Genomic DNA, 12636 nt, shown 5'->3' with positions numbered 1-12636 from the left:
GGTTGTCCTTCTGGAATGTTCTCCCATCTCCACAGAGGAACTCTGGAGCTTTGTCAGAGTGACCATCGGGTTATTGGTCACCTCCCTGACCCTTCTCCCCCGATTGCTCAGTTTGGCCTGGCGGCCAGTTTGGCCAAACTGTGTTCTCGGGGACCTTCAATGCTGAAGAAATGTTTTGATTACCCTTCCCCAGATCTGTGTCTCGACACAATCCTGTCTCGGAGCTCTACGGACAAATCTACAACCTCATGGCTTGGTTTTTGCTCTAACATGCACTGTCAACTGTGGGACCTTATATAGACAGGTGTGTGCTTTTCCAGATCATGTTCAATGAATTGAATTTACCACAGGTGGACTCCAATCAAGTTGTGGAAACATCTCAAGGATGATGAATGGAAACAGGATGCATCTGAACTCAACTGTTTGAGTCAAGTATTATATCTGTTTGGGCTTCTGCAGTCAATTTGTCCACCTGACCATCTGCTCTATAAGAAAATCGGCCCCCTCTGAATCTAGTTGATCCATGCACTACATAGTTATTCTCCTTAAACCTAGACGTGTCCTCTATTTGCTTGTGTTATAGTGATTATGTAGACAAAAAGAAACCGAGAAACAAACGTTCCGAGCCAGAGCTAGATGTATTTTGTCAGTGTTGGAAAAACGCATTTGCAAAAATGTTTGGGTCTCACAATCACTCCATCAAATAAGTCTATAAAAGGCAGAATAACCAACAGTCCATTCAATGGATACACACTGACAGTATGAATAGGCCGACATAATAGCCTACTCTATATACAATATGCCAAATACAGAGAAGCAATTGCTTTATGTCTGTATTTCCTAACCCGTCTTTGAGAACCCCCAGACAGTTTCACGTATTTGATCTAGTCATGTACAGCACACTTGATCCAACTAATTAAGCAGACCTAATTCAACTAATCAAGCAGACCGCATTCAGCTAATAATGGGTTTGGTGATTAGTGAGCTACCGGTAATTGAATCACGTGTGATGATACTGGATTAGGTCAATTATTTTGAACTCTCTGGAGGTATTCAAGGAGAGGTTTTTGGAAACATTGCTTTAAGTAATAGTGAATTCTGCAGAATGGAATTTGATTGATAATCTCTTTATAATCTGTTCAGGAAGGGATTCTCGAACTAACAACTCACACTCAAAGCCCTGGGAGAGGGACTGGCAGGCTGCAGTCGAGGGGCATGGAGACCGCTCACACCACTTGACCTCCTCACAGCAACGCCCTCCAGTGTTGGGAGGACAATTGCAGATGAAGTCGTCCCACATGGAGTAGCACACTCCGCTGTTCAGACACGGGTTTCTCTGTAGGAGACAAACAATAACTCTGTCAAGCAGTTGACTTTGTCATGGCGGGGCAACTGTGTTGGGTCATGGGGCAACTGTGTTGGGTCATGGGTCAACTGTGCTGTGTCATGGGGCAAATATGTTGTCAAAGAGAATATGAATGAAGAGTTCCAGGATCTGCTTCTCCAATAGACATCCTTAAATCACACTTATAAGCGATGTCATTAGCAAGCTAAGCTCATGCTCAGAATTGAGAGAAAAGGGACAGACCAAGCAGGCAACGAAAGACTGAACTGAGTATGGTAGAAATATTAGAGGGTGTATTTTCCTACACCTTAAATTACTCTACATGACAAAGTATGTAGACACCTGCTCGCTGAACAAATCTTATTACAAAATCGTGTGCATTAATATGGAGTTGGTCCCCCCCTTTGCTTCTATAACAGCCTTCACTCTTCCGGAAAGGCTTTCCACTAGATGTTGGAACAGTGCTGCGGTGACTTGCTTCCATTCAGCCACAAGAGTATTAGTGAAGTCGGCATTTCAATTCATCCCAAAGGTGTTCGATGGGGCTGAGGTCAGGACTCTATGCTGGCTAGTCAAGTTCTTCCACACCGATCTCAACAAACCATTTCTGTATGGACCTCGCTTTGAGCAGGGGGCATTGTCATGCTGAAACAGGAAAGGGCCTTCCCAAAACTTGCCACAAAGTTGGCGAGTGACATTCTAGAATTATCTAGAATGTCATTGTACACTGTAGCATTAAGATTTCCCTTCACTGGAACTAAGGGGCCTAGACTGAACCATGAAAAACAGCCCCAGGCCATTATTCCTCCTCCACCAAACTTTATAGTTGGCACTATGCATTTGGGCAGGTAGTGTTCTCCTGGCATCCGCCAAACCCAGATTCGTTTGTCGGACTGCCAGATGGTGAAGAGTGATTCATCACTCCGGAGAACGTTTCCACTGCTCCAGAGACCAATGAAGGCGAGCTTTACTCCACTCCAGACTACTCTTGGCATTGCGCATCGGGATCTTAGGCTGATCGGCCATGGAAACCCATTTTTCATAAAGCGCCCCACGAAGAGTTCTTGTGCTGATGTTGCTTCCAGGGGCAGTTTGGAACTCAGCAGTGAGTGTTGCAACCAAGGACAGAACATTTTTACGAGCTGTGCGCTTCAGCACTCTGTGGTCTCATTCTGTGAGCTTGTGTGGCCTACCACTTTGCAGCTGAGCCTTTGCTGCTACTAGACGTTTCCACTTCACAATAACAGCATTTACAGTTGACCGGTGCAGCTATAGCAGTTTAGAAATTTGACAAACTGACTTGTTGGAAAGGTGGCATGCTATGATTGTGCCATGTTGAAAGTCACTGATTTCTTCAGTAAGGTTATTCTACTGCCAATGTTTGTTTATGGAGATTGCATGGTGGTGTGCTCGATTTTATACACTTATCAGCAATGGGTGTGCTGAAATAGCTGAATCCACTAATTTGAAGGGGTGTCCACATACTTTGTAAATACACTATATACAAAAAGGTAAGATAATCAAAACCATAATGTGCATAAAATAGAATACATACAGTATAATGTCTGTACATAAATACAAGTGAACTGATCTTAAGCTTAACTGAGGTCTACATAGCAAAAGTCATTCCGCTACCTAGTAGTAAAGCCCCCTTTACTGGCTCAAATAGCCGACCAATCATCCTGTTACCAACCCTTAGTAAACTTTTGGGGAAAAAAACAGATTTTTTGACCAGATACAAAGCTATTTTACAGTAAACAAATTTACAACAGACTTTCAGCACACTTATAAAGAGGGACATTCAACAAGCATAGCACTTACACAAATTACTGATGATTGGCTCAGAGAAAATGATAAAAAGATTGGGGGGCTGTTTTGTTAGACTTTTGACATTATCGATCATGGTCCGCTGCTGGAAAAACTTGTGTTTTGGCTTTACATCCCTGCTATATTGTAGATAAAGAGTTACCTGTATAACAGGCCTCCAACATAATCCAGTTACAATCAGGAATTCCCCAGGGCAGCTATCTAGGCCCCTTACTCTTTTCAATCTTCACTAACGACATGCCACTGGCTTTGAGTAAAGCCGGTGTGTATGTATGCGGATGACTCAACACTATACATGTCAGCTACTACAGCAACTGAAATGACTGCAACACTTAACAAAGAGCTGCAGTTAGTTTCAGAGTTGATGGCAAGGAATAAGTTAGTCCTAAATATTTTTAAAAAACTAAAAGCATTGTATTTGGGACAAATAATTCACTAAACCCTAAACCTCGACAAAATCTTGTAATAAATAATGTAGAAATTGAGCAAGTTGAGGTGACTAAACTGCTTTGAGTAACCCTGGATTGTAAACCGTCATGGTCAAAACATTGATATAACAGTAGCTAAGATGGAGAGAAGTCTGTCCATAATAAAGCGCTGCTCTACCTTCTTAACAGCACTATCAACAAGGCAGGTCCTACAGGCTCTAGTTTTGTTGCACCTGGAATTACTGTTCAGTCGTGTGGTCAGGTGCCACAAAGAGGGACTTATGTTCAATTGGCTCAGAACAGCCAGCCACAGAGATCAATCATTAATAATATGCATGTCAATCTCTCCTGGCTCAAAGTAGAGGAGATATTGACTTCATCACCAAGCTGTCTGTTTAAACGACTAGCACACAGCTCTGACATCAATGCATACCCCACAAGACATGCCACCAGAGGTCTCTTTGCAGTCCCCAAGTCCAGACCAGACTATGGGAGGCACACAGTACTACATAGAGCCATAACTACATGGAACTCTATTCCACATCAGGTAACTGATGCAAGCAGTAGAATCAGATTTTCTTTAAAGGATAAAAATAAACCTTATGGAACAGCGGGGACTGTGAAGCAACACAAACATAGGCACAGACCCATGCATACACACACACATGGATTTTGTGTTGTAGGTATGTGGTAGTGGAGTATGGGCCTGAGGGCACACACTTAGTGTGATGTGAATTATGTAATGAATGAATGTACTATTGTCACACCCTGGTCTTAGTATTTTGTGTTTTCTTTATTATTTTGGTCAGGCCAGGGTGTGACATGGGTTATTTATGTGGTGTGTTTTGTCTTGGGGTTTTTGTAGGTTATGTGATTGTGGTATAGTAGTTGTCTAGGTAAGTCTATGGTTGCCTAGAGTGGTTCTCAATCAGAGGCAGGTGTTTATCGTTGTCTCTGATTGGTAACCATATTTAGGCAGCCATATTCTTTGAGTGTTTCATGGGTGATTGTTCCTGTCTCTGTGTTTGTTTGCACCAGATAGGGCTGGTTAGGTTTTTCATGTTACGGTTATTGTTTTGTATTGTATCGTCATTATCTTTATTAAAGATGTATGAAGATAACCACACTGCATTTTGGTCCTCCTCTCTTTCACTGGAAGAAAACCTTAACAACTGTAATGTTTTTAAAATTGTATAACTTCCTTCATTTTGCCGGACCTCAGGAAGAGTAGCTGCTGCTAATGGGGATCCACAATAAATACAGATACAAATAGCAGACCAGGAGCAACTCAAATGAAGGGTTTAACGAAAGCCTTTCGGACAGTTCCAAAAATCTGAGGCAGGTAGGCTGTGAAGAAACACACATAATTCATCCAAGAATCTAATCTTTTAACATATTTACCATATGATTTTAGTTATGTATTATCATTAACATGATTTGTTTCAATTACATCCATTTTAAATAGTACATTCTAGCATATTTTGAGATGGGGAGATGGAGGTGGTATCACCTGTGATTCAGTAACATGCTATTGTACATGAAGTCAGGGCTCATTACGAAATGTGCTATATCCATTTTCGGAAATGTTGGTACATTTGTTTTTATTGTGTAGCCCTTTCCACTCTCAGCCAGTCATCCTGTATTTCAAGTGTCAGATTTGGTCATTGATAAGCGCCTGACTTGAAATGTAGTAGCTGTACAGTAACATGCTATACATGAAGGGCTCTGCTTCACAGCGCTGTATGGGTTTTGACTGACAGCCGCTATAAACTTCAGCACCGTGCCCCACAAGAATATGCCCCCTATCCCTCCCGCTACATTTACACATTTGTTGTCTGAGTGAGGGAAATGTGTTCTGAAAGATGAGGTTGAGGATTATAATGAATACCACTTTGATGTCATACAAGCAATCCACACACCCATGAGTCCAAATGTGCACTTCACATTTCCAATATTTGAAAACTCATGTCATTGTCGTTATCAACCTTTATGATCACCATGTTTGATACACAGTTGCAAGGATAACATGCATTATACCCTGGGTGGTCCTGAACACAATGAGCCTGTTGGTCATGTTGTGAAGAAAATTTGTCACGGAACACGCACTTGAATGCACTCATGACTCCTTTCTATGCACACCAACATTACAATCTGTCTGTCTGAGGTGCCTTTTGAAAGCCAAAAACTGTAAGATTGTATTTTATAACTTAGCTGGTCATGTTGGAACATTTAATAATGGAACATTTTTGGATTGCGTAAACAACAACAGTAATTGTGTGATAGTGGTGACTCATCACACTGGGCACACACTGGTTGAATCAACATTGTTTCCAAGTCATTTCAATGACATTTCAATGACATGACATGGAATAGATGTTGAATTGACTTTAGTGCCCAGTGGCAGGGCTGTGTTCCAAACAAAAAACTACAAAGGTGCTTGCTTCAGTTCCTTAATGGCAAAAAAATGCACCTTATAGTTGAGGCTCTTTCCTTAGGTCATAAAAGTGCATTGAAATTATTAGCCTGAACTGTGCCCAGTTTGGAGAGGTGTGTGGCCACTAGGAAACACCACTTAGACCTCTCACTCAAACCCGTGGAATATTTTTTTGTTATTAAATTGCACCTATCCAAAATGTCAATGAATATTTTTATTATGCCACTGTAAACCCCAAGGCATTATTTATACAAATACTTCTAGTAAGTTGAACCCAAGTCAATGAAAATACATTATTACTTAAAATGTTTGTGGTACTGACTCAAAACTAAATGAGAAGTTACACCAACTCTCCTTTTAAAGTATTTTTCCCAGCATGCTCTACTGCAGGTTGATTTCTTTTGCATGTACATTGAGTGATTAATCAATCAATCTTTATGCTAAACAAAGAAATTATATATATATATGTTTTTAAACTGATCAATCTGGAAGCGGCGATATGGTATATAATATTTGTGAATACATTTTAAATTAATTAACTGGTGAGAGAAGTATTCTGATGAGAAAACATTGTTCCATATCACCTTTCAGTTCAAATGTTCTCAGAAAAATCTAGAAGTTCTCTGTTCCAGATGGAAGTGACCGCAGTTGCACTCTTGTCGGTAGAGTTCAATTTGGAGTAGAGAGTGGAGACCAGGCCAATAGATTTGGGAATATTTAAAAGTCTTAACCAGGATCAGAGAATCCCAGGTTCTGCTCGGCTCTAAAAGCCTTCGGAGTACCTATGGTAAAAAAAAAAAAGTAAGCAAGTCCCTAGAAGATGATATGATTCTTTGAGGACTTAAAAGGTTTGAAGACCTGAATTGTTAAAGATGTCACTGAGGGTTAAAATATTTATACTAGAGCATTGAGGAAAATCAAAGGGTTTTGAGCCTGATAAGATTAGGTTATTGTTTCATAAGTGAGAAGGGCTGTGAAAATGGAATGAGATCATAAGATGTGCATTGGCCTGTTGCCACACTTTAACTGCATTAGCAATTATTGGACCCATTCTGAGACATGTAGATTTTTGTTTACAGCCAGAGAATACTTGTAGTCTAATAGGTTTTATTAAAGCCTCTTCATTGGGTCCCAATGTGGCTTGATTAGTGGGATCTAGATAGATTTTCAGAAATCTCAAATGGAAAGAAAAGTAATTATTTAAAGTTAGGTAGAGCCAGTCCAAACGGTTTGGGGCGCTGCAGGGTATTCTGGTTCGTTTGTCTTTCCAGATGAAATTCCTGCACAATATATACAATTCTTTTAAATATTGAAGAGGGGTGAATTGGGAAGCATAGAAAATACAAAATGAAAGCAAGGAAGAATGTTCATCTTAATCACTGAAATTTTACCCTGAAGTGTAATATGTAAGGGAGACAAGTGGTCCAAGTCCTCTTTAATTTTCCCAATAGTAGCTGAGTAATTGTCTTGTACCATTAGTTGGAAAGTGGGCTAGAATTTAATCCGCAGATAGGTGAAACCTATTGGATTTAATTGGAGAGTGTGTGTTGTGGGGAGAGAATACTCCTCAGCTGCAGGATTTAGGGGCTATAAAATGGATCAATTTATATTATATCCTGAAAAGAAACAGGAAAAGGTTCAAATAATTTAAAGGTGCAATCTGCAATTGCTACAGCTATTTTCGGACTTGTGAATTAACAATGTGCACCCACCCATTGATTCTTGAAGAATATAATTCATAATTACCTCATGAGCTTAGTTCAACTGTCAAAGCCCATCAGAACCAAAAATATATTTTACTCCAATGTTTGTAAGCAAAGTCAATGTAAACAAACACTATAAAAACATGGTTAAAACTATAATTTTGATAGCAGGGATGGCCAGTCTTTGCATCCATAGCTCGGTCTATGAATATGAGAGTGGTTACATTTCTTAGCCCCATCCCTCAGCTTTTTACAGAAACAGGGGCGCTCTGTTATTGTTTCAACTGCTGATTGCCATTTTAAGAGAATGACAGAGTTAGAAATATCTGATAAAAAAACGAGATCATCTGCATACAAGGAAATATGCTGGACAGTACCTTTATTAATAATAATAGATATCTGGACTTTGTCGCACAGCCCGGGCAAGAGGCTCAAGAGACAAGGCAAATAAAATAGGGGATAATGGACAACCTGGTCTTAAGCCTCTTTGCACCCTAAACTGCGGAGAAGTGGATCAAGCGGTGAGAACTCGAGCAAAAGGCTCGTTGTAGAGAGTCCTGTGAATGATAGAGGATCCAAACCCAAAACACTTTAACACAACCCATAAGTATGTCCATTCTAAGCAGTCAAGGGGCATCACCAAGGAACAGCACTGCACAGGAAGATTATGCACAGGAGCTGAGTCGATAACATGAAAGTGACATTGGATATTATCTCAGACGAGTCTGCCTCTCATAAAATGTGATCAAAATGGATCAAAACATGCACCTGCTTCTCCAATCTCTTTGTCAGGACCTTAGAATATATTTTAAAATTGCTGTTAAAAAGTGCAATAGGCCTACCTATAGCTTGAGCATTCAAGAGGGTCCTTATCCTTCTTAAGAAATAGGGAAATTAGAGCTGTTTTTTGGTCCCAGTGGAAAGAACCCATTTGTAAAGTGTAGTTTATTGAATTTAAAAATAATGGACCATCTAAATACCAAAGTGCTAACAGGAGTTTTAGGGATATACCTCCAGGCCTGGGGTTTATTATTTTTCTGCATAGTTAAGGTGGCCAATTTCAGTTCATGGATTGAAATGGGACATTCATGTTCTTCCGCTTGTTGTAACGAGATGGAAATCTCAAGTAGTTCAGATGAGGTTAGTAAATCAGGATCTTAAGAAGATTTGGATGTGTAGAGATTAACACCTGATTCATTTGGGAGCGTGAAGAGCATAAGGTTCCATTGGAGTATTTGATGGCGTCGATAGAGGCTAGACATTCAGATTGTTTAAGCTCCAAGAGCCTGCTAGGTCTATCTGCATTTTCATAATTTGATTGTCTAGTTTGTAAGTATAAGAATTCACATTTAGCATTTGGGAATGTTTCATATTCTGGTTTTAGAGAGGCTAGTAGTTTAGTTCTGTCTATTTGGAATTGTGATTTTTGTAGTGGTTCTAGATGTGCTATTTCTTTCTCCAAAAAAGCAATTTCAGAATAACAGTGTGTATTGAAATTGGAGAATGAAGTACAAGCTCCTCTAATGAAACATTTAGTGAGTCCCCAAAGGCTATGAGGGTTATTCGTTGTTTCAGAGTTTAGGTCTAGAAATTCTGTAATTCTATTTGAAAAAAATGTATGGAAATAAAGATGTAATCCATGTGAGAGCAGGTCTTGTGCTGTGCAGAGAAGGTGTAATCTTTGCAGATTTTTTTTTAGTCGCCACGTGTCAAAAATGTTGAGCTCCTTTAGGAATGATTGGAAGTAAATTGAAGCGGTTAAACGGGATGTAATTGTCACGCCTACTCCCGTCCTCCCTCCCAGGCTACCCGTCATCATACGCAACTGTTACCATCGTTACGCGCAGCTGTGGTCATTGGACTCACCTGGATTCATTCGTTTTGTTGATTGCCCCTGCATATATGTCTGCTCCTCTATATTCCCTGTAGTAGCATTGTTTGCCGTGCTTATATCCAGACGCGCTTCCTGTTCCGTTGCATGTCCGTCTATATTTAAATGGCTCACTCCCTATACCTGCTTCTCATCTCCTGCATTGGGTGTTACAGCAATAACGCTGTGAGAAGAATCTAAATGCGGGTTGAGATTACAATTTTCCCGCCATTATTATGGCTGTGTCTGCAAAGTCCAGCATTTTGAGTTTCTGATTGTTTTGATTTTTTTGGGGGTGCATATACCGACACCAGACAAAGTCTTGCACCATTCAAAGTGATAGTTACAAAACAGTATATTTCCCTCAAAACGCTCTGGTTTTCGAATGTGCACGAGTGTGCAATAATTCCTGTTCAGAAACAGTTTTCCATCTTCTTGTTTTATACGAGTTTCTTGAATAAAATCAGTATCTATGCAATTTCGTTTGAATAAATCTAAACTCCATAATCTCTTGAAAGGCCTTTGGTGTTCAGACTCAATATATTAACAATAGTCATTGAGATGTAACAAATACACTTTCTTGGTGAGTGAAGTAAAAATCTTACATGATCGAGAACTGTTTATCCAATATAAAAATGAATAACTTCACTTTAAATGTAGGAAAGGGATTACCTCAATTGTATCAATTAGCCATAACTCAAATATACATCAGTAAATGCAAAACAGTTAACTACACTCAAAGCAAAAATTCAGAAGCATTCTGTCTTCCTCTGTGTTGAAAGAGAGCGGTTGAGACCTGAGACACACGTGTAGTAGTTATCCGCCTTGTCATTACTCAAAACCATTTAAGAAACCTGTTTCACTAAATATATCTGAGTACAGTTACATAAAGTGATTTTTTTAGTCATTACTCAGACCAATAGTAGCTACTGAGTACCGTTACATGCACACAATAATGTGATTATTGTGAATAGTTAGATTAATATAATAGTTTGATTAAAATCTTTACGTGCTTTGCAAGAAGAACGATTTCCCTTATAATCCTGTTACATGGACACATGAAATCAGGCTACCTGATGGCACTCTATTCAATGCAGAAAATTGGCAATCAAAATAAACGTTCTACCACAGCGACCATGTTACTTTTGGGAAGCATATTTGATTCTAAGTTCGAACATGTAAAGTTTGTATGTGAAAACTACTTCTAAGACACATACATTCAGTTGTTTTGAACTCACTTCACTCAAGCTAAAGAGGTAGGCTCGCTCGGCTAGTGCTAGCACAAGCACAGATCAAATGAATAGTGTGCAACCGCAGCCCGCAATTCGGGGCGTTCCTGCATGTGGGTATACGCACAACGTCTTCATGCTTGTGACACTTTTGAATGTACAGTACCAGTCGAAAGTTTGGACAACTTCTCATTCAATTGTTTTTCTTTATTTTTCCTATTTTCTATATTGTAGAATAATAGTGAACACATCAAAACTATGAAATAACACATATGGAATCATGTAGTAACCAAGTGTTAAACAAATCAAGGCAAAGGGGTGGCTACTTTGAAGAATCACATGTAAAATAAAACATATATTTGTTTAACACTTTTTTGGTGACAACATGATTCCATATGTGTTATTTCATAGTTTTGATGTCTTCTACCATGTATAAAATAGTCAAATAAAGAAAAACCCTTGAATGAGTAAGTGTGTCCAAACTTTTGACTGGTACTGTAGTTTAAAAGGGAAATAAAAGTATTATCTAAGTTATTTTGCTCTCGTCTCTAGAGTCCCCCTTGCTAACTAGTAGGAGCGAAAGCGGTAGACAGCGTCCTTCGCTCCCACCTGCCGAACACCTGCTCTCACCATCATTAACAGAACTGAGGGAAAACAGTGCCCGACAGCCGGGGGCAAAGGACACTACCGGCCGCCCCTGCCTCCCGCTAGCACAGCAGGTGGGACGCTGAGGCGACAGTGTGGTAGCTAACTAGCTAGCTTGCTATACTGTATGCTAGCTAGCTAGCTAGCATGTTAGTTAGCTAACTAACATGCTATACTGTATGCTAGCTAGCTAGCATGTTAGTTAGCTAACTAACTCGCACCCACCTTCTGTGTACTGGACTAGCTGGCTAAGTTAGTACACAGTGTTCTTCACTCCTGCCTGCTGAACACCTTCCCTCGCCATCGTAAACAGAACTGCTGGAAAACAGTCCCCGACAGGTGGGGACAAAGGACACCGTCTACCGGTGTACGGCTAGCTAGCTACCATTGTCGCCCTCGCCCCTTCTTTTGTGGAGTTTATGGGCAGCTGGCATCCAATCTTATTGTGCATTAACGCCACCAACTGTATTGGAGTTCCCCACCTGTCCTAATCATCTAAAAAAATTGCTCGGAAAACAGTAATCAGTGTATGCTTACTTCGATTTTGCCTTTATGCCAATTAAGTTAAGCAGAGTAAGCTGTTTAAATGACTATTGCATAATCTGCCTACTTCCATAATCAGTTTAATACCAAATGATTACTGAGCATGTAAACATACCCACTGTGATTCTGTAGGGTTTGAGTTTTATCAGCGTGAAAAAAAATTCTAACGCCCCCACTAAAACCACGCCTTGAGTGAATTGAGTTACCACCCATGACTGTATTTGATAGTGACAGTCATCGTTGTTGAGTTTGTTCATTTTCAAACCTGTGGCCTTCACCAAGTGAGTTCCCAGGTGAATATTATCATTATTATTATATATCTCATAAGACCTCATTTTGAAGCCTAGCTTTACCCTAATACATTGGCCTGAAACTCAAAGTAACAGGCCACATCAGCCCTGCAAGTAGGGTTGCAAAATTCCAGTAACTTTCCCAAAAATTCTAGGTTGAAGGATTTCCCATCTTCCAATCGGGATTTCTGGAAAACCTGGGAGATTTTAAAGAATTTTGCAACCCTACCTGCATGTCACATTATGCTAGATTGTAAAGCGATAATGGAGTACCTATTGGAATCCAGCCAGAGTTAGGATATCCAACAGTTGAAATTTGTAT

At 39.9% G+C, this 12636-nt stretch overlaps 1 protein-coding gene across 4 annotated transcripts in view; it reads right to left on the bottom strand.

The window, feature by feature from the left end:
* Nucleotides 1-12636, bottom strand: part of LOC118402334 (protein crumbs homolog 1-like) — a 40959-nt gene that overhangs the window by 19773 nt on the left and 8550 nt on the right. For all 4 annotated transcript variants that reach the window (XM_052477223.1, XM_035800462.2, XM_035800464.2 and 1 more), the window contains exon 4: nucleotides 1171-1336. In XM_052477223.1, coding sequence (XP_052333183.1) covers nucleotides 1171-1336 — 166 coding nt within the window. The remainder of the gene's footprint in view (nucleotides 1-1170; nucleotides 1337-12636) is intronic.

Source organism: Oncorhynchus keta, chromosome 23, assembly GCF_023373465.1.
Source record: "Oncorhynchus keta strain PuntledgeMale-10-30-2019 chromosome 23, Oket_V2, whole genome shotgun sequence".
NCBI classification, from domain to species: Eukaryota; Metazoa; Chordata; class Actinopteri; order Salmoniformes; family Salmonidae; genus Oncorhynchus; species Oncorhynchus keta.
This window is presented reverse-complemented; position numbering and strand designations above follow the sequence as displayed.